Below are 24,382 nucleotides of genomic sequence, written 5' to 3'. Positions count from 1 at the left end.
CACACATATGATGGTTTTCTTTCAGTTTCTGTCTACTAAATCTACTCACGAAGCTTTGGTTGGCCCAAGGCTAAAGTAGAAGACACTTGCCCAAGGTGGCATGCAGTGGGACTGAACCCAGAGCCACGTGGTTGGGAAGCAAGCTTCCTACCACACAGTGATGCTGCTCATATATATATATATATATAAACAATTAGGCTGATAATGAAAAACAAGTTAAAAGACAGTAACTCTTCATGAATATGAACAAATGTTTGCCATATGTTAACTGTTTTTTATTTTTCAATTTAATACTAAATTTTGATCTTTAAAAAAGACTAATTTTTTAACCACCAACCCTTTCCCTGCTTACAGATTTCATAAAAATATATTTTGTTCATTTTTATTGTTTTACATTCATTGTTTGAAGCTTTCATAAGTGGAATATATTTTCAATTTTTTTAATCAATGTTTTTTTTAATTTCACCAACCACAAAATTATGAAGGAACGGATTCGTTTGTGACTTTGTCAAACAAGAGTTAATGGGATTAAGTAAACTGCTTAGTGATGGTGGTGGTGGTAGTGGTAGAGACAACATAATAACTGAGTTTGTATGGTTTGAACGATCATGAGGGCAGTTACCTACAAATTAGTCCCTTAACATTATACTATCTCACATATCAGCTTGAAATTTCAACTTATCCCCACCTCAAAACCAAAATGAAAAATAAAAGAAAAAATAATATAAACTGAAAAAGAAAAATGAAATATTTCAATTAAAATTTCAAATTAGTAAAACAAGTCCATGCAAAAAATAATAAATAATTAAAAGACCCTACAAGTATTAAGTGATATATATATATATATATAAAATGTCACTATAGATCTACTTACTGGCTTTGATTCTTTAAATGCTATTGAAGAGCATCCTGGCTCATAATCAACAATACTACGAGGCTGAATTTTGTAGGTTGAAAGATTGGAGCGAGCGTCAGGAGGACTCCAAGGACTATGAAAATAGAAACAGAAAAGGAAAATGGAACAGACTGAGCATTCTTGAAATAAATACGTGTATACATGATTCAGTTAGGCAATTAAGGATGTGATACATAAGGCAATTAAGGATATGAAGACAGGGAAAACTTCAGGTTCATTGGGAATTACTTCTGAGATGCTTAACACACGGTGAAGTAAGATACAGTCTAATCACCTATATAGTTAATAAGGTTATTCAGGAAGGTGCCATCCACAATGACTGGCATAGCAACATTATAGTCATCTGTTACAAGGGCAAAGGAGCTTAGAATTAATTATGGAGTTATCAAAATGCTGGAAAAGGTCATGAAAGTTAGAGAGAGAGTTATTGCCCACTTAATTATAAACAGTATTAGAGTAGATAATATGCAGTTTGTTTTTGTATAAGGTACTACTGATGTTATCTTCTTAGGCAACTGCAGCAGAAGTATTTAGCTAAGAGTAAACCATTATACGTAGCATATGTTGATATGGAGAAAGCCTTCAACATAATCCCTCAATTAGCAATATGGTGGTCTCTGAGGAAATTAGGGTATGTATTTCTATATCTCCCTCTTCACTACTCCAACATCTTGCACATATTTTCTATTCTATTCTCCTATATCTCCCACTTTACCCATCTACATACTGGTATGTCCCATCATCTGCACCCCAACCCTTGTTCATTACTCACTACATTAATCCCTACCTCCACCTGTTTACTCTTCCCTAACACCCTTATGAAAACATCCATTCTCCCCCCCCCCATGACCCACTGTCTGTGCCCTTTCATATGTTCACATTCTTATTCCTTGAGAGTTTGCTTTCACACACATCCATCATTACCTTCCCCTTATCTTCTTCAGGTATACGGCTCCTCTATGGCAAAACACCTTTGCTTGTCCCTCTATCATACTTTAGCCTTTCAACACCTGGCATACACCCACCTACCTCCACCTTCCCCTCCTAAATACTTTCTCTTAATAGTGGGAACTTTTTCCTTTCTCTCTTACAAATTTCATGGTTACCTCACAAAATTCTGATGGCACAAAAAAATGCACCCAGTACACTCTGTAAAGTGGTTGACATTACGAAAGGCATCCAGCTGTAGAATCCAGGCCATGTATACATTAAAACAATATGATAGTAATACCTTCCATCTTTTCTATAAGTCTTTCACTCACATTAGGCATTAGACTGCAGCCGTGCCTTTCAAGCATATCAATAACAGTATTTATTTTGGAATATTGGTAGTTATTTTATCAATCACTATTTGTTAAGCTGATAAGTTAGAGAATATAAACAGCAGTACCATTTTTTAATGAGTACCATTTTTTAGCAAATACAAGCATATACAAAAACATGCACATGTACCTGACAAACTTCCATAGAGTTTGATAAATTTCACTCACTAGACATTGGTCACTTGAGATTTTCGTAAAAGACACTTGCACAAAGTACCATGCAATACTTACTGTTTGAACATGATTGGGTAATAAAGTTCTTTACCACACAACCATTTCATGCAGATAGTGTCTTTGAATAATTTCCTTTAGTCTTTATAATAATTTTTGGAACTTACAAGTACACATTACAATACATCAATGTACCAATTCTCTAACCCTAATTTGCATAGCATAGAGAAGACTATGGTTATTGAAGTGGTTTAATATTACTTATATGTGTCCAGAGTTATTACCTGTACTTGCAAAGATCATATTTAGATATTAGCCACTGAAGTGAAGTTTTCTTCTCAATATATATCCATAATACACACTTCTGAAAAAACAGGACTATGAGATTTCCTGAACATTGACTTCACAGTAGATGTACTTTCACAGTATACACTGATAAAGTTTAAATGAAGGTCACTTTTGGATTTGCTTTTTGTTTTGTTTAAGAATCAGAAACATTTTCAGTACATTTTGCTGAGCAATTTTAATAAGTGAACAAACACTCCTTTTTTTTATTTATAATGCAAGAAAATTTAGTGCATATTACATACAAGGGATATATTATTCTAGATTTTTTGTTCCCCATAATTTTGAGTCATACATGAGCACATATAATATGTAAATACAATAGATATTTCTTCTCACTTCGTTAAGTATGATATTAGCTTGAAAGTTACTCTATCACTAATGTTGTAGACATGAGAGTAAAGCGAGAGGATTACAAAAATCTATAAGTAAATAATGCACACCTCCTCCTTTCTCTTGATGACACAGATTTACTTCGGTTTCTTTCAAATGTACTGCCACCGGTGTATTGTCTGCTTTCTGATGCTGATCTGTAACCTGTATCATCTGAAAAAGAAAATACAACAAGACTTTACTGAAAGGTTACCAGTCAAATACAGACAGGTTAAAACATCATTGATATCTTAATCTTGTCTTTGAGTGTCACAGCCAGAAATAAAGATGGTGTTAAGTAATAAAAGTAAATAAGTAACAGCAATAATAACATTATCATTAATTATAATAACAATAAAATGAAAAAAGTATAAATATTTAATACTGAAAATAAAAACAATTAGTGAAAACTGATTTAAGGTTACATAACATGATTAACAAATACATAAATAATATACAAAGTTGACTTAGTAAAGTCAATGCATCCTTTAAAACATACATACACTATTGTATTCACTTTTACATTGTTGTTGTAATCATCATCATCATCATCGTCATTAGGCAGGGAATTGGAAGAGTTGTTAGAACAACCTTATGGCATTCATTCCAGTTCTCTCTGAGTTCAAATGCTGTCAAGGTCAACTATGCCTTTTGTTCTTTCAGAGGTCAATAAAATAAAGCACCATCCATGGCAATGGATTGGTGGAACTGTGAGAGCATCAGACAAGAAATCTTATAGATACTCTTTTGTCTTTTTCGATTCTGAGTTCAAATTCTGCCACAGGATCCAAATTTTGTCAATTGGCTGACGTAATGATTATTATTATTATTATATTTTATATCATTAAGCATCACAGTATTTTCTTATACATCTACCTGTTAGTCACTAGTATTTAACTAAACATTCATCGAGTTTGAATATCAGTAAACAAATTGTAGCTGCATAACAAATGACTATGGTACCTAATAATAATATTATATTATAAAATAATATTAATACTTAAGTAATAGAAAGTACAGCAGTGTATGGGTGTTTTAATATTTACAATGACACAGCTACTGATGAGAATTGTTTCAGTCACAGTACAGGATGAACTTTCAGTAAATAATTCTCCAAATAAGTGCAACTCAGAAATGTATAATTTTAATTCATTTCCTTCTTTTTTCTCAATAAATATTCATAAATTTGAAATATGGATTCAGACAATATTGCAACATTGATGATAGAATGTCAATGAAGTAAATGAAATATGTTCACTTATTCAAAAGTGATAAATGAACTTGTCTCAAATTCTTATCAGTTTCTTCTGAAGTAAGAAAACATAATGAATTGGAAAGTGATGTTAGACATTATAAACACTAATTTTAATCAGAAAAGAGAGACAGAATTTAACTCTTCCTGTTTTATTTGTTCAATATATGGAAATGTTTTAGGTTACCTGTTAAAACTAAGGAAGAAAAGATCTTAGAACTCAGAATCATTTTGCCCCTTGCTCTCTCCCTCCTTCTCCAAAGATCACACAGTTCATGAGATGAAACAAACAAGTTTTTATGCCTGCAAAAAAGAGAATTTGTTTCAAATTCTCAACACAGCACATAAACTTATTCCATTTTTGTGAACTTCATTAAGTTTGAGGCTAACACAGAACATCACTAATTAACTTGGACTCAAGTGTTTTTTCTTTATACATTAACACATTCAGTGTTTGTTTATCAACAGATGTCATAGATATGTGAACACACGGGAATGAAATTCTAAACCTTTATTGATTGTGAGATTCCAACTATATTATCCACTATACCAAGTCAAATAGGAAAAAAAAACCCCCAAAACTAAAACTATTTGCACTTAAGTGGTATTAAAACTATTTTCCACAAGGTTGCACCTTTTGCAAGGCGTACTGTTAAGCCTATACTCTATGCTATTGTCACTTATTTCAGACAATATCGACTGAAGTTAGCTATATATAATTAAAATCATATGTCCTTAGTGACATATAATTTTTTGTTTCACACCATACCAGTTGCTTCATCTTTGAGTCAAATTTCCATTGTTCCTTAATTCTAATATTTATAGGTTCTGCTGTTTCTCTTTGTAAACCACACTATATGTTCTTGGGATATTAGATGTGAAATTTTTTAATAACTTCTTTTTGCTGACAGAGCTGGACTCTGGCGACATACCTATGAAATATACTGTTACACCGGGACACTTAATCTGCAGTAGTTACCAATAGAGAATATTTTCTCAATCAGATATATGCTTATCAGTATTTGCTCATATTCTCAAACTTCATCTAATAACAAAAAGATCGTCATCATCAATTAACATCTGTTGATCAACAATAAAAATAATACTGGCTTCAAATTTTGACACAAGGCCAAACATTTTAGGGAAGAGGGTTAGTTGGTTACATTGACCCCAGAACCTGACTAATACTTTATTTTATCAACTCTAAAAGGATGACAAGCGAAGTTGACATCAGCAGGGTCTGAACTCAGAACATAGAGGGCCAGAAATGTCACTAAACATTTTGTCTGACATGCTTACAATTCTGCCAGCTTGCCTTCTTCTTCTTCTTCTTCTTATTATTATTATTATTATTATTATTATTGATATTATTCAGTTAAATTCTGCAGATTTCAACTTTGCCTTTCAACCTTTCAGGGTCAATAAGAAGAGTACCAGTTGAGCACTGGAGTTGATGTAACCGACTACCCCCAACCTCCAAAATTTCAGACCTTGTGCTAATACTAGAAAGGATTATTATTATTGTTACTAAGGCAGCAAGCTGTATCATTAGCATGTTGGACAGAATGCTTAGTAACATTTCTTCCAGCATTTATGTTCTAAGTTCAATTTCTGCCAACATCGATTCTTGCCTTTCATATTTGGGATCGATAAAATATATATCGTTTGGACACTGGAGTCAATGTAACTGTCTTACCCTCTACCCCTTGCTGGCTTTGTACCAAAATTTGAAACCATTATTGTTATTATTATCATTAATAATAATAATAATAATAATAATAATAATAATAATTGCTGTCTCAAGGCCAGCAATTTCGTGGAAGGAGTAAGTCAATGACATTGACCCCGGTGTTTAACTGGTACTTACTTTATCAATCCTGAAAGGATGAAAGGCAAAATCGACCTTGGCAGAATTTGAACTCAGAATGTGGAGACATACAAAATGCTGCAAAGCATTTCACTCAGCATGCTAACGCTTTTGCCAGCTCACTGCCTTATTATTATTAATAATAATAATAATAATAATAATAATAATAATAACAATCCTTTCTACTATAGGCACAAGGCCTGAAATTGTGGGGGAGGGGGCTAGTTGATTACATTGACTCCAGTGTGTAAATGGTATTTATTTCATCAGTTAACCTTGGCAGAATTTGAACTCAGAAAGTAAAGATGAACAAAATGCTGCTAAACATTTTGCATGGTGTGCTAACAATTCTGCCAGCTTTCTGCCCTAATAATAACAATAAGAACAACAACAATAAAATAAAATAATTTTGTGATAAAGATATGACATCTGATGTTTTTAAAGGATGAAGTAAGTGGAAGTTGTGATATTAATGCTTTTTTTGCTAGAGAGTTACTAACCTAAGTAGACTCAACTAGGAATAGAAACTGTCTTGGATTCACAACATAGAAAAACTTTCTTTTAAGTTACATACAGCCTACAAACATACTAAATAAAACCTCTTTTTTCATTATAACACAGCATCACAAATTTAGAGAAGGAGAATTCTAGTTAATGGACTGATCTCAGTAAAAAACTGATTGGCTAATATTTTTTATTGACCATGGAGTGGTGAAAGTCAATGCTGACTTTTGAACTTGAGGAAGAAAGAGATCTGAATATGGTGATGCATTTTATTTCATCCATCCTGCAACTATTTCTGTTTTCTATAACAATGATTTTTAACATAGGCATAAAGCCACATATTTCAGAGGAGGTATCATAGCTAACTGAAATTATACCAGATTTGAATCAAGAATGTAAAGAAATGTAACTAAATACTGCGTTTTCCTAGCATTACCTTTTCATTTATGCTACCACTTTATATAATAATTACAATTCCATAAAACTGAGAAAAATAGAAAGTTTACAATTAGCTTGATCTCTGAAAGAGATCATGTCTTCCAATGTGATATGTGTTAAAACATTTTTGCAGACTATAGAGTGACTTGTGACCTACCAGTGCAATCATTAACTTGCATTATATTGCAGATTAGTCCCAACTGAACAGACCAATGATCAAAACATTCCAGCTATAATCATCCCAGCATTTTTTTTTACAGCTGTACCTAGGGCATTATCATCCAAAGTATCTATTCTTTAAGATAGTATCATGTAGTTTGAGTGGATTTTGCTGTCATGTCTAGCAAACTGAGCAACTGTGTAGAAGTTTCTTCATTGTCTCCATAAGTTTGTCAATAGAAGACTAGGTTGTTCAGAGACATTGATAATCAGATGTTGACTTTGATATACATCAGGCTAGTGACACCAGTCTAGTTTACTGTATAAACAAAACGACTATTTTATAAAACACTGATTTTATTGACTTGAGTTCCGAGTTTCAGTCATAAAGAAAGAAAGAAAAAAGGAAGAAAAATATACAAGGTTAGGTCATATTTGTAATTATCTCTGCTATATAGAATCAGTGTAGAACAGGCATATAATATTTGTATATGCATTGCTAAAAAGTTAATTGTATTAGAATAACTTTATTAGATTGAGAATATTAACCCATCTTATTTCTAATACTTATCAAAATCCACTCATGATGTAACAAGTTTGCTGACATTAAATTTCAAGTCTCTAAGTCAGCGAGCTGGCAGAATCATTAGCATGCCAGGCAAAATGCTTAGCAGCATTTCATCTGTTTTTATGTTCTGAGTTCAAATTCCACCAAGGTTGACTTTGCCTTTCATCCTTTCAGGGTCAATAAATTAAGTATCAGTGAAACACTGGGATCGATGTAATCAACTAGTCCCCTCCCCAACAATTTCTGACTTTGTGTCTATATTAGAAAGGATTATAATTTCAAGTCTTAAAGTTATGTCCATATATGAATGTTATACATTTACATAAATGAATGTATTGAGCAAAACTCTGAGTAGACTGTCATTTTTTAATATGATAAACATATCTATCCACACTATCCAACATACTGAGTTCTATATCATTTGCACTATGTAAAATATATCTTTTATCTTTTCTTTTACTTGTTTCAGTCATTAGACTGTAGCTACACTGGGGCAGTGCGATGAAGAGCTTTTTTATTTGAACAAAACGCCCCCAGTACTTTTCTTAAAGCTTGGTACTTATTCTATTGGTCTCTTTTTGCTAAACTGGTAAATTACAGGGACATAAACACACCAACGCCGGTTGTCAAGTAGTGGTGGGGGACAAACACAGATACAAAGACACACAAACAGATACACACATACACACACACACATGTATATGCATACATGATGGGCTTCTTTCAGTTTCCATCCACTAAATCCACTCATAAGGCTTTGCTCAACCTGAGACTAGCAGAAGACACTTGTCCAAAGCACCACACTGTGAGACTGAACTTGGAACCATGTGGCTGAGAAGCAAACTTCTTACCACACAGCCATGCCTGCATTTATATATATTTGTATATATTTTACATTTACATTAATGATATGTATATATATGCATATGGGGGTGGGGAGAGAGAGATTATAGAAATTTGTAAAATTTTATCATATTCCCATTTGTTCCCTCATACTTTACTCTATACAGGTTTAATTATTTTTCTTTATACACAGATTAAAATAATTAGTCATAGATGCATTGTCCAAGTAACTAGCTCACTTAAGTTGTTGACAGTTAATTGAATAAGAGACGATAGGCAGGTCAATAGTGATAATTTTTTTAGTAACTACCAAGCTGTTTTGGCATATACTGCATTTATTTAGATTTATATAGATTTATAAAATGCACTGATATCTAGCAGTCTCAATGTCATGTTAAGAGTAATCCAAGGTACAATATTTTAAACTGAAGTCATTAGTTTTAAATTATGTCAAGAATCTATTTCATTTGTAAAAATGAAGACAGGCAAAAAATTATGTTATTCTTGAATATTCCTATTATAGCTGTAACCCACAATATAACTAACAGCAACAACATACATATTACTTGATACACTGTAATGGTACTGATAACAGAAAGAGACAGTAACAAAGATAAGGTGTGAAAGGATTATATTGCAGATCTGTCCAACCTGTGCAAACATGGAATAATTGGAAATATAACAGATAATGATAACGAGAAATCATTTAGTCATCATCATCGTTTAACATTTGTTGTCCATGCTGGCATGGGTTGGACAGTTTGACCAGGGCTGGCAAGCTGGAAGGCTGCACCAGACTCCAGTCTGATTTGGCATGGTTTCTACAGCTGAATGCCCTTCTAATGCCAACCACTCTGAGAGTATAATGGGTGCTTTTTTTGGCCATTGACATGGGTGCCATTTGCGCCACAGTTTAACTTGGCTTGATGGATCTTCTTCTCAATAATGACATAATGCCAAAGGTCTCGGTCATTCATCATTGCCTCCATGTGGCCCAACACTTGAAAGGTGCTTTTCACATGCTACCAGCATTGGCCATTTTGCCTCCACGAGGCCCACTCAAAAGGTGCTTTTTATGTGCCACTGGCATGGGTGCCAGTTATGTAACACTAGTATCAGTCACAACTATGATTTCACTTGGCTTGACAGGTCTTCTTAAGCATATCACCAAAGATCTTGGTCACTAATCATCACCTCTGTGAGGCCCAAAGTTTGAAGATCATATTTCACCACCTCTTAGTATTATTATTAAGGTATTGGGTTGGCAGAATTGTTAGTGTTGACAGAAATATCTTGCAGTAGTTCTTCTGACTCTTTACAGTTTAAGATCAAATACTGCAACAGTCAAGTTTGTCATCCATCCTTTTGAGGTTGATAAAATAAAGTACAAGTGAAGCATTGAGTCAAAGTAATTGAATAACTTTTCCCCTCCAAAATTGTTGGCATTGTACCAAAATTTGAAATCATTGATATTATTAATATTAATAAAAAGACATAGCGGTAAGCTGACAGAATCGTTAGCATACTGGGCAAAATGTTTAGTGGCATTTTGTCCGTCTTTATGGTCTGAGTTCAAATTTCACTCAGGCCAAGTTTACCTTCCATCCTTTTGGGGTCAATAAGATAAGTACCAGTCAAGTACTGGCAATGTAATCAACTTCCCTCTTCCTGCAAAAACTTCTGGGTCTATGCCAAAATTTGAGACCATTATAACATATTAGATCCATTGAAATATTAAAATCAATGGTTCTATGTCTTTCTTTGCATGATAAACATAAAATAGAAAATAAACAAAAGCTGTAACTACTTCGTTGAGGAACTGTCAAAAATGTTTCTCACTTTCTCACACACACATACACACAAATAAGGAGAAAATTTCAAGCAATTTGTTTATCTCAAATACATATAATGAAACAAACAGCTTCTTTGTCCTCTAATGATAACTGAGTGATGCAGCTATTTTCCTTGAAAATTGCTTAAAACATTTATTTGCTCACAGAAAGTCAATGAAATGGGTCAAAATTCCAAAGAAGAAATTAACTTTTGATTTCTGAAACGACTATGAGGATAAATGAATTGACTTATTTCTTATTGCAGTGAGTGAGTGGATGGATACTCAGAAATACTTAGAAGGTATTATGTGTATAAAGAAAATGAGTTGGTGAGTATAAACAATTGATAAAGTGTACATTAATTACATTTCATGCTTCTTAATTACATTTCATGCTTCTTACCAGGGAGTTTCTAGCTTAATTCAAGCATAGACTATTTGCTAATTTATGAATAAATGACAGGAATTCTTTGGCAGTGGGTGAGTCTAAGGTGAAATGGAGATAATATAGAAGTTGTAAAAAATAGTAGTGATGGTACTGAGGAAGAGGAAAGAGGAGAGGAAAAATAACACTTTCTTTGATAATTTCTAACAGCAAATATTATTAAAGTACATTAACCCATTTTGTTTCCTGTCATCTCAAGTAAATACTGAAACATACAGTACACTAGATATCAAATCCTCATCATAATCCATCTCTTCCTCTCTTCACCAGCCCTTCCCATCTAGGATATACTAGATGGGTTACCATATTGGTGTGAAAATCAGCTTCTTACATGTGAGTTCCTAATTCTAAGTTTTATAGTTCTGTTGCCACAAACATAACACAATTATAAATTAAGTTAACAGACATTTCAAGATGAGTGAAAAATAGTAATAGAAAAGCTCAAACTAGATCCTATAATCCCCACTAAGCCTATTGATTAGAGAAATAGCATATTCTAAGTATATATATTTGTTTAATAAATGAAAGATGTGAAGAGATAGGTTTTTTAAATATGAATCAATTATTATTATTATTATTATTATTATTATTATTATTATAAAGGTGACGAGCTTGCAGAATTGTTAACACACTAGGTGAAATGCTTAGCAGTATTTTGCCTGTCTCTATGTTCTGAGTTCAAATTCCACTGAGGTTGACTTTGCCTTTCATCCTTGCAAGGTTGATGAAATAAGTACCAGTTATGCACTGGGGTTGATGTAATCGACTAGCCCCTTCCCCCAAAATTTCAGTCTTTGTGCCTATTGTAGAAAAGATTATTACTAAAGGCAGCAAACTGGCAGAAGTGTTAGCTAGCTGGATGAAGTGCTTTGTGGTATTTTGCCCATTGCTATGATCTGAGTTCAAATTCCACTGAGGTCAACTTTGCCTATCATCCTTTCAGGGTCGATGAATTAAGTACCAGTGTGTTGTAATGAAAATGATACTCCCCTTTCCACATGACAAAGTGATATGAACCAGCCACTATAAAGTCAGACAGTCAGTTGTTGTGGGAACTCAGCAGTAGTAGAGTTGTTATACAAGTTCTCAGTTGGAGTCAGTGTCAGTTACACGATATATACAAGTTCAAGTTAATGTGAAGGTAGACAAGTCATTGTCTTGTAGAGCTATCAGTGATTGCATGATAAACGAGTCAAAGATAATAAGACGCAGAATACCACCAAAACAATAGTAGTGACAAGAATATTACAGTGCCAACAATAACATACAAATGGATGAGGATTCAAATTATAACACAGTGAAATACTGTGGTTGATGTAATCAACTAGTCTCCTCCCACCAAATTTCAAGCCTTGTGCCTTATTATTATTATTATTATTATTATTATTATTATTATTATTATTATTATTATTATTATTAAATTAGCAGCCTTTATAATCATTTAAATTCTACTGAGGTCAACTTTGCCTTTTATCCTTTCAGGGCCAATAAAATATTTACCAGCCAAGTATTGAAGTCAATGTAATCGACTTGCCCCTCTCACTCAAAATTTCAGATTTTATGCTGATAGCAGGGAAAAATTATAAGGTGACAAGCTGGCAGAGTTGTTAGCATGTTGGACAAAATACTCAGTGGCATTTCTTTCAGCTTTTATGCTTTTAGTTCAAATTCTGCCAAAGTTGACTTTGCCTTTCATCCTTTCAGGGCCAATGAAATAGGTACCAACTGAGCATTGGGGTCAATGTAATCAAGTTCCCCATCCTTCGCAATTGCTGATCTTGAGTCTATAAAAAGGATTATTATTATTATAATTATTATTATTATTATTATTATTATTGAATGAGAGAGCAGTGCATGCCATCAAAGTGATACTGGAGTAAAATATACAAAGCTCAGTATACCAATCACGACTACCCGTCTGATAAGGGTACACCAGGCACATGCATCACAACCATATGGGCACGACATGGTGATCTCATATCAAGATAAAAAGTGCATGACTTTGCAGATGGGGCTCAGTTAGAATTTTCATCAGGTTGAGTAGCCCATCCCGATCAAAAGGTCTCTGAATAAGGGTTGTTTAAGGATGTTGAACAAAACACCTATATTTCCAAAGGTGAATTATCCAAACCCCAAAGAATTCCTCTCAACACATGGCTCTGATGCTTCCCCACTACTTCTGCTTGTGATCAAAGATGCACATATTGTCAGCCACTAAGGAACACGTTCAACTGGTTAAGGTCAAACAACTGACAAGCAAATCTGTGGTACTGAGCAGAATATTTGCTGTAGCCTGTCTTTTATACCAGTGCAATCACTTCAACAAGTTTAAGATGCTGAAATTTGGTTGTATCTTATATCTGATACTTATTAACATCTATTAATTCTTTCTGTACCTTTATTTAACTGAAATTAGAGCCTCATGGTAAAAGCTGCATTATAGTGCAGTATTTCTTCTGTAAGAAAAAACATGAAAATTTTGCAAGTGAGAAGAATCAACTGTTTTGAGCAACCAGTGAATTTTACATTCCTAGCTCAGCTGGTGTGCTTAATGTCAGAGGAACTGATACATTTTGTAGTCAAGAGTATCCATCAATGAATGGTAAGTAGAACACCAAAACTTCTTCTGGACATGCTCACAAGAAAGTTCAACTTGACCAAGCATGTCAACAAAACATGACTCAGGTTTGCAATCTGCCAGTGACAATAATAATAATAATAGACCATTTCAGCTTGTATTGCAGTACTTCTTTACAGCCTGGTGGACTGAACTATTTAAGGTTGTTGTTGTTGTTGGCCTATGAACAAAGTTGTGTGAACCATGGCCATCTCATTTTTTTTGGTGGGGGGGCAGTAAGGCTATCTTATCTAGTGTGCCTTTATGTAAGTCGATAAGAGTGTGATTTGAAGATTAGTTTATTTTCCCAAAAGACTGTGACTACATAGATGTACCTATAGTCAAGTGTTCTCATATATAATGGGGTTTTTTCAATTGCATGAACTAAAAGTTGGAGGAGGATGTGATAAACTACCTGCATCAACTTGCTATAAAAGCAGGAAGTAATTTTATCTTGTGCTTATTCTTAGTGTGAGTTTTGAAGAGTGCAGTTCGATTTTAACAGTTATTTTTTCAAAGCTATAATGGAAGTGGCAAAGGAGCATATTCAGCATATTTTGCTTTATGTGTTCAACAAAGGCAACAACACAACAGAAAGTGCAAGGAATACCAATGCAGTGTACAAGAATTGGACAATAAGCATAAGCCAGTGTTAACAGTGGTTCCAGAAATTCTGAGCTGGAAACTACAGCCTAGAAGACGAGCCTCATCCTGGAAGGTCTTTAGAGCTTGACAAGAATGTCCTGCAAACCCTGGTGGAACAAAACCTCATCGTAACTGTTGAGGAACTAGCAGAGAAGCTTGGATTTGGTCATTCAACCATTCATTGACACCTGCTTACCATTGGAGAAGTCAGCAAATTGGGTCAATGGGTTCTGCACAAACTTCCCAAGTCTAATCACGCACAGAGAGTGAATGTGTGCTCTTCTTTGCTGCCACGTCTCACAAATGAACCTTTTTTGGACCAAATAGTGACTTGTGACAAGAAATGGGTTCTCTATAAAAATGTCAAGTGCTGAAGACAGTGGGTAAGGAAAGGAGAAACAGCAGCACCCGAGGCTAAAGTAGGTCTTCACCCATGTAAGGTGTTGTTATCTATTTGGTGGGATATCAAATGTTTAGTCCACTTTGAACTTTTAAACCCAAATCAAATGATAACAAAGGAGATCTACTATGAGCAGCTTGAGTGGCTTAAGTCAGCACCAGAAAAAAAAACAACCATCTTTGGTTTGAAGGCGAAAGGAGTTCTTTCATCAGGATAATGCTCGGCCACATACAGCGAGGATGACATTTCAAAGGTTGGAGCAGTTTGAATGGGAAACAATGCCCCACCCACCAAATTCACCAGACATTGCCCCATCTGATTATCATTTATTCTGCAGTCTTCAAAATCATTTGGATGGAAAAAATATAAACAAGTTCAGAACAGTACTGGAGGAGTATTTTTCATCACAGACAAGTGAATTTTGGAAAAGGGGCCTTGTAAGTCTACCAGATAGATGGAAGAGCTTGTAGAAAATGAAAGTATATTTTAGATTAAAAAAGAACTTTGTTTATCTTAATTTTGAAAATTAAAAGAAGTATAAAAAAACCACATTATTTATGGGATGACCCAATATTTTATTCATTCTATTATCAATGCACATGTTCAAGAACCAAGGTGGAATATTCTGCTCAATACCGCATAGTATGCACATTCAAGTTTTTCCATATGCATATATATGAATGCATATGTGTTTATATATGTGTTTGCTTATGTGTGTACACATGTACTGTAGCAGCCATGATATAAGGGTCGGTAAGAACAAGTGAATTGAAATATTTATTATAGGAGATTAACAAAACAGTGAGACTAGATATTTTACACATATTTAGATATATCTAATATCTATCTTTCATGGAAATTTCAAGTGAATGGAATAAATATTTCATAAGTTACGAGGAAATAAACAAATAATCAACCAAACTGCAATGGCCAAAACTTTTGGCCACTGCAATTTGGGAGATTGTTTATTTCCTCATAACTTACAAAATATTTATTCCATTCACTTGAAATTTTCATGAAAGATAGATATTAGATATATCTAAATAGGTGTAAAATATCTAGAGTCAATGTGTTGTTAATCTTCTATAATAACTATTTCAATACATTTGTTCTTACTGACCCTTATATTATAGCCACTACTGTATGTATTCACATCACTGTCATTTTTATGCCTGCTTTTTCTTTCTTGGCATGAGCTGAACAAGACGTTGGGGCAGCAGCCTACAGCAGGATGCCCTTCTTGTTGTAAACCACTACACGTTTTTCAACTGAGCTATTTTTATTTCATCAATCTTCATACATCAACACTGATGAATCTGACAAGCTGCAGTATCATTGCTTAAGTGATAACAGTGTGAAGAAAAACATTCACACAAATGCATAAATGACAAGCATCTGTTCAGTTTCCATCTACCAAATTTCATTCACAAGGCATTGGTCAGCCCAAAGCTACAACAAAAGACACTTTCTCAAGGGGCCAAGCACTGGGATAGAATCCAAAACCATGTGGTTGCAATGCAAACTTATTAACCAGTCATATTTGCAACTATATTTATTTATTTATTTATTTATTTATTCATTTATTTATTTAGAGAGAGAGAGAGAGAGAGAGAGAGAGAGAGAGAGAGAGAAAGTGAATTTGAAATCCCCGCAATAAAAATAGAAAATAAACTACCCTCATTAGAAAAGGATGAGCATATCAAAGAAATTTAATAGTTATTGACTGAAATATGAGAGTAAGCTGTTGATAATTAAAAATTTCACGTAAATATGCAACTACAAAAAACTTTAGATAACCATTATTATTGTTATTATTATTATTATTATTATTATTATTATCATTATCTATAGTGTCATCATTACCATTTATTCATCATTATCATAATCATCGTTGCTATTATTTTCTAAAACTGCCTGTACAAACTATTTTTGTTTTTCTCTCTTAACAGCATAACAACATTTCTCACAATTACAAAGCTACTAAATAGTGAACAAATAATGGAGAGCAAATATTTCTCTCTTTCTTACATGAATAAGACAAATAACAAAAAGGAAATATAAAATAGAACATATATATGCACAAACATAAATATTCAGAGCAACCAAACAAAAACAAAACCGAGACATTACCTGTTGTATTCAAAATTTTTTTTATAACCATTGTAGTAAATGTAGTGAACTATATACATTGATTAAAAAATAAAAAACTGATTTGAGCTATTGTGTTAAAGAGGCTTTACTAAGCAATGCCTTTTGTTTACTTTATCAATCTATCATTAGGATGGTTGAACGAACAGTAATAATACTAATCCCTGGAAAAAGGTTAATCTAACAAGTAGATAATCCATCATATTGAAATGAAAGAAGAGGATGCATGAGTAATGAAGAAGTGGTATGCTATTTGTCACAACAACAGAAATTTCAAATATTTATCATTTCAAATCGAACAAGAAAAAATATCAATAAAGGTGATAAAACAAGCACCCAGGTGATAAGTTATCAGTGACATTCTTCAACTGAACTACATACTCACAAAACTAGATGACGTCACTTATGACCTTACCCACAGCTTTATTTATTGTTTGACAAGTTAATTCAATAGATTTCTTTTGGTTCATTAAAAATTCAAGGGCTTTATTTTTGTCTAATTTCTAGTAAATCCTTTGAGGTTGAATAGAAACAATACTCATTATTATAATGAGTGTATTTGGCACAAGAAACTACACAGGAATATTGTTGGATTTGGTGCAGATATATTTGCTATTTATCATTATTTATTAATAATTGGTAAAAATATAATAACTATAATAAATACAACAATATTATAAATTAAAAATCATAAATACAAATGCTATAAATACAACTATGCTCTAAAATATGATGACCATTTAAAATATATTTCTAAAATAAGAAACAGTTAAAAAGGAAAAAAAAAAATAAAGCAATCCACCCAATCTTTGGTTTATGAATGCATGTGAAAATGTAGTGGCTAAGCTGATAATTTATTCCAGTAAGGAAGAGGTGTGAGAAGTAGAAGGCATATGAAGTAGTAGTAGTAGTAGTAGTAGTGTGTGTGTGTGTGTGTGTATGAGAGAGAGAGAGAGAGAGAGATAGAGTGTGTGTGAGAGAGAGAGAGAGAGAGAGAGAAAGAGAGAGAGAGTGTGTGTTTAGCCAAGTCAAAGATTAAGTTCATCTTAAGCTTTCATGATGGCTTTTGGGGTAGGCGTGTTTAACATAAGGCTTAAGGGTTGGATAGGACCTGGTTAAAACCATTTGTTCGGTTTGGTGAGGGTGGAGAAATTCATTGACTACCTATGCCCTAACTACCCTACATTTAACCATTATTTGTATCTCCTCTGTAAACAGAGTGTACTGTTTGTACAAACCACCAAACCGGATGTTTACACCGATAGGAACATTCCCTTCACTTAGCTACTTTTAAATTATCTTCTCCTCACCCTCTTCATGTACACATTCCCAATCAAGTTTTTGACCCTTCTCAATTGCCAAGTTAAGTGTATATTCATTCAGCAAATCAACTGTGTATATCCAAATAAAGGAGTGTAATTTAATAATGATTTTTTGATGTCTAGAGTAGGGGAAAATCCTTTAAATGATTTGGAGAATAGACAAAAATACTAGTGAACAAATACTGTAATACGGATTTTTGCGAATATTCTCATATTTATCTCAAATAGTAACTTAAGTGGAATTTATTAATAAAAATAATTATCTTTGGTACCTTTGACTAACTAAATAACTCCATTCATCCATCTTCACTGCTCACTATTCCTGGAAGGGTCACAGGGGTAGGTCTCAGGCACTTCCTCCATAGGGTTCTATCAAATGCATCTGTCATTAAACTTTTCAACTGAATTCCCAAGCATGGACAGCTGAGACTATGGCTATTATCCAACCATCTCATTCTTGGTCTACTCCTAAGTCTCCTGCAATATTCTAATCACATGTCCATAGTACTGGAGCTGTGACCTCTCAATGTGAAGAAGTTATAGCTCTACTTGGAGAGGCTCTCTGATCTCTGAGCTCCAAATTTCCTTCAAAGGCCACTTGTATTCATGATTGTACTCTTTTGGTCATTATCCAATATTCATGACCACAGGTGAGGATGGACATGGAAAGTGAATTATAAACTGTTCATCTATTTATTTACCTGTCCATCAGTTTCAGTAAAAACGTATGTTCATACACTGAGAGGATCCTCTTTAGAAAATAGACACATACACACACAAGTCAGTCCACAAACTCATGCATACAAATGTCATATGTATTGTAGGATAACAGTAACAAAATTTCATGTAAAATATAAACTCCACCTATAATAATAATCTTAGGTTAGGATTAAGTACATTCGACAAATCAGAAGAGCACTGATGACTGACACCGCATACAATTCTAGATTCTTATTATCATAAGAACTGTTATATCACAAAAAGCTAAAATCTTCAATTTCCAAAATATCTCAATCAAGACAATCTCTGGACATCACAAAGATAATTAGTCGATCATATGCATATTGCATATTACATATTTTCAAACCAAAAAATAAAAATAGGTCTACTGGATAAGGGTAGACCTAGGATTAAACAAAAACAACAACAACAAACTTACTGTTTCTCACTAATCTATTTAGTTATCCCCCCAGTACACATTAACCTAAATAACTATACACAAATATGCATATGTATATATTTCTATCTGTACTGAATTAATGTTTTCTGTCCAAAGCTCTGTCAACCGAGAATTTGTTTTTGCTTTCTAAAATCAAACAAAATAAACATTCATATATAAACAATGTTCCGAATATTAACCAATTCCACTTAGTGCTGTACTTGAGCAGACTGCAATGGATTGTTTTGAAAACAAATAGAACCACTGAAAGGCAAAAACAATCAAACAAGAACAGCTGGTTGCGTGCACATGTGTGTATGTTTCTACACACACACACACGTGTGTGTGTGTGTGTATGCAATGCACACGTATACATGTAGGTATGATCATGTGTATGCTTGAGAGTACTAAGACACACACATGCATGCATGCACATGTGTATGCATGCACACAAGTGTGTAAATAATATATATGCATTTAATTATTTCCATGACATATTATAACTGTGTATTTTACATATGTGTAAGTTACTGAAGTGAAATGTTGAAACTAGATTTGGATTGAGTGTAAAATTAATGTTAACATATTAAATAAAATGAATTTAAAAAAACTAACAACAAATAATTGTCTGGTCAGGAAAAATGAAAACAATATTAGTCAATGACTCATATTATTTTAGTTATTTCAGCAAATATGGGAGAGAAGTCTAGATACGTTTCAGTATGTTTATGACCTCATCAGCAAAGCATAAACTTCACTGAACTTAGCCAAATAGTGATTGAAAAATCAATAAGTTAATGTACAAGATTGCACAAAGGTTGGCACTCAAGGTTATGGTTACACATAAGTTTATGATTATGCACACACAAATAGGACATACCATTATGTTATTAATAAATAACACAGAAAGGAAATAATAACAAAAAGATTACATTAAAAATGATGCATGGATCCTGTAGTCTTCTAGTTACAGTTACAAAACTGCAATTAGTGGTAAATTTAAATCTAAACATGTTAAGCCATATAGACAAGATGACACAGGATCAAGAAAAATTGTGGCCTTCAAGCCTGCTTTAAATACAGCAGGACAGCAGAATGGGAAAATGAACAAATAAGTTACACACACACACACAATATCATTGTTAAATATAAAAACCATTACTTAAAGGTTTGCATCAAAGATGTTCCATGAAAGAAATTTATGAAAAAAAAATGTTTTTTATTCATCCATTAATGTTATTTGTTGAATGCTTATCAAGAGTGAAACTTCAAGTAATGAAGAAACAGTGAGCTCTAAGAATAATATATATCAACTTTACTAGACATGTACTCTTTATTCATACTACTTGCAAGTGTGTGCATGCATGTGTGTGCATGTGTGTGCACACGCGCGTGTGTGTGTGTGTGTGTGTGTGTGTGTGTGTGTGTGTGTGTGTGTGCGTGCGTGCGTGTGTGTGTGTGTGATTTTTATCAGCATCATATAATATCTATGTTCTATGCTGAAATGGGCTGATTGGTTTGAAAAGATCCAATGGGTCTAGTCCCAAAACTGCATCATGCTCTAGTAAGTGCTTTGGCATGGTTTCTGTGGCAGATGACTTTCCTAACACCAACCACATTACAACATGTATTTGGGTGCTTTTTTCCATGTCATCAGCACAAGAAAGACCACTATACGGCTCATAAGACTATGAACTCCATGGGGTGGGGATGGGGGGCACACATACATCATTTGACCTGAAGGAATCAAGTCGAGGCTATTATGTTCACAGACCACCTGAGATTTGTGCAGCTGATGTACTTCTTGAACAACTGCAGGAATATAGATAGGAAGGAGTTTCCAGAAGATTGAAGCTTTGTGAAGAAAGGATTGAGTGTAGTGATTAGCATGGGGACTATGAGACTCACAATGTCAGTGGCAAGAAGAAAAGACAAGTGAGTCAGAGGAACCTGAGTAGTAGTATAGGAGCAGCGAGCTCTGAGGAGCGATGATTCAGTATTTCTGTTGGTTCGAGGTTAACGTGTGTTGGTAAAAAATTTCATGGCAATCCACCAGCTGGGGTTTTGGGGATGCAGTCTTAGTTATCTATATGTAGAAGCAAAGTGCAATGATCAACAGTATTCTGGCCATATCCAACATCATCATTTAATGTCCATTTTCATTGGACAGTTCAACAGGAGCCAATATACCAGAGGACTGCATCAAGCCCCAATGTCAGCTTTGACATGGTTTCAACAGCTTGATCTTCCTAATGACAACCACTTTAACCAAGGTTATCTCATTCAATGTATCCTCCCTTTTTGGCTATTATGTTGTATATTAAGTTATTTCTAGTACGTAGAACTCCTCGCCCCATTCATTTATCAGTGTTTTGCTGCTTGCCGGTTTCCTTGTTGGACAAAAATCTAAACCACTGAAACAATAATTTATGTCAAATGATGATAAACTGGAGGTAAGGAGGGTTATTGTACTGAGAGTAATAATGAAGTATCATATATGTAATATGGACCAAAGTTTAATACAAAACGTTAAGAAGTAAAAGGTCATTTTCTTAAAATAAAATGTCATGCACAATGTAAGAAGGAAGTTACAGCTTTAAATAGAGTATTTAAAATGAAAAGGCTAAGTTGCTGTGGAACTGCATAACATGGTCATATATGATTGGGGTTAAAAAATGGAATATTATAATGAATTAAGATTCTATCAATATCTATTCGCCTATTTTTTAGCATCTACACACACACACAATATTACACCTTTCCACTCACAGTAATACACATATAATTTTTAACTAATTCCAACTAGTTGGCTGCATCTATGGCTTATCTGAATAAACATTAAAATGCTAAATATTTACCAATGATAGAGTGTGTAGGATTTCTTATAGGTAACTGGAATAAACCCCCTGCCATCAAGTCAAACAAATATCTTGCAGCAGATATCCATTCAGACACCTGAATGACACCATGAAATGGATGAATTAATTTAGACAGAAATAGTCTTAGTAAACCTCTTTGATATAAATTATTTGAAAATTATGATCCCTCACTAATTTGGTGGCCCTGTGGGTAAAGGTGTTTGTAAGCAGCAGAGGTTTCAATCGCTTCCAGGTATTATAAATAAGCCTTATTAATTATTTTCATTTTAACAATGTAGTGCCCCAGTATGGCCATGATCTAATGACTGAAACAAGTAAAAGGTAAAAAAATTTCCACAAATTTTGGGAGAGTATGCAGTCAAATTAACTGCAATACTTGACAGGTACATATTTTATTGATCAAGGTCAATTTTTGTATCAGGAATACAATAAACAAAATTGATCCCAACATAGTAATGGTACTTATTTGATCGACACCAAAAGGAGGAAAAGCAGAGTAGACCCCAGCAGGATTTGAACCTGCAAAACAAGAAGTAATTTACTCTGGCTTTCTGCTGCTTTAGTTATCTCCATGACACTTAGGTTTAAAATTATATAAATCTACAAAGGTATTTTAGAAGTTTAATATGTTTTCCAAAGCAAGTCAAACATTATCAAATCATCTTCCACATGTAATATAATGACATGGCAAGGCAGGCTTAAAGTAGATAATATATGAATAACTCACCATTATATAATATTGAGTCCAAATCCTCAGCTAATGCAAATGGATTGTCTAAACAATAAAATGTCATAAAGATAATGAAATGAAAATGTGTGCATATATATATATATATATATATATATATATATATATATATATATATATATATACATACATAATTAATTACTCAGAAATAATAAGAACATCTTTTTTAAGATCAGAAATAAAATTGAAAATTATTCAAACTAATTTATTGTAATGAAAATTCTTCAAAATTATTTATTGTAACAATTCCTGGAAACTATTTTTCTTTTCTTTTTTAGTAATTTTATCTGATATTAATAAATTTTAAAATCTAGACTAAACATTTTCTTTTAGGTAGTTTAAATATTTTTGCAAGAACTTTCCCTGGCTTTGCTTCCACCTGTCCCCATTATGTTGTTAAGAAAACAACATTGAATTAACAAAGACTACCAAGGTCAGTTGGCAGCTCTCTCATATATTATATGGCAGAATAGACATCTAATCTCTTATCAGTCCACCTAGTATATGCAAGTCTTAACTACTGAGTATGACTGACTGATACCTTAAAACTCTAGATTCTGAGTAGGATAATATAGTTTGGACTTGAGGTGTGCTCCTCTAATTCAACCGTTAGATTTTGGTAGGTTTGAGAGTGAAAATTTTGATAATTTATTGTGGTGATAGGGTGACCACGATAAACTTAGCGTCAACATAGTATTTCTATGAAAGCTCACAGAGACAAAGTTGATTAAGCAAGGTCAATTTGACTGAGGGCAGAAATGGAACAGAGGAAGAATGCATTTGTGAATAACTATCTGCAAATAGCAACCTGCTTACATCATCAAAAACACCTTAATAAGAGATTTTATTAAGAATGCAATGAATGACAATAAATTTTAGTAAATTGAGTAATTTAAAAACTAGCAAAATCAAACAACTGATACCTCTTGAACTTGAGTTTATTGATATTTCAAAATTGGAATTATTTCTTTTTAAAAGAACTGAGCTATTATTTAAAAAATAACATAACTGATATCACTGTTCCTAGTTAAAGGAAAGCTATTTTTATCATGAAGATATCAAACTAAAATATTTGCTTATTTTTCTTCTATTGATCAACCATAAGGAAATAGTGCCCATAACCATTTTCAGGGCCTCTGAGATTGGTAAAAGGGAAGTACCTTAAACCAGAGACCTCACCTGATTGCTTAGAACAGAGGAGACACCACTAAAGATACCCAAAGACTAAATAATGACGTTAAACTGAGTGACTAGTTAAGTCACCACTTATTTGTTGATGGAAATAAAACAAAAATCTTTACTTTTTATGGTAAATTGCTGTAAACTTTAAATAAAATTAATAAATAAAAAATTAATATGGGACATGAAATGAAAAAAAAACAACAACTTGGAATGAATATCAAGTATACTAGTTAGAATATAGAGCACATC

The 24,382-nt window shown here is 33.3% G+C and overlaps 1 protein-coding gene across 48 annotated transcripts in view; it reads right to left on the bottom strand.

Annotated features, from left to right (window-relative positions):
- LOC106869124 (sorbin and SH3 domain-containing protein 1) overlaps window positions 1-24,382 on the bottom strand; it is a 487,488-nt gene that overhangs the window by 215,173 nt on the left and 247,933 nt on the right. For 37 of the 48 annotated variants that reach the window (XM_089352588.1, XM_089352590.1, XM_089352584.1 and 34 more), the window contains 3 exons: window positions 22,931-22,978; window positions 3,198-3,300; window positions 875-989 (listed from right to left, as the gene is read on the bottom strand). In XM_089352588.1, coding sequence (XP_089208714.1) covers window positions 875-989; window positions 3,198-3,300; window positions 22,931-22,978 — 266 coding nt within the window. The remainder of the gene's footprint in view (window positions 1-874; window positions 990-3,197; window positions 3,301-22,930; window positions 22,979-24,382) is intronic. The other 11 variants (XM_089352618.1, XM_089352586.1, XM_089352599.1 and 8 more) reach the window with 1 other exon arrangement.

The sequence above is a fragment of the Octopus bimaculoides genome, chromosome 5 (assembly GCF_046866305.1).
Source record: "Octopus bimaculoides isolate indiv1 chromosome 5, ASM4686630v1, whole genome shotgun sequence".
NCBI lineage: Eukaryota > Metazoa > Mollusca > Cephalopoda > Octopoda > Octopodidae > Octopus > Octopus bimaculoides.
Note: the sequence above shows the minus strand (reverse complement) of the source record. Positions and strands in the feature narration are given on the sequence as shown.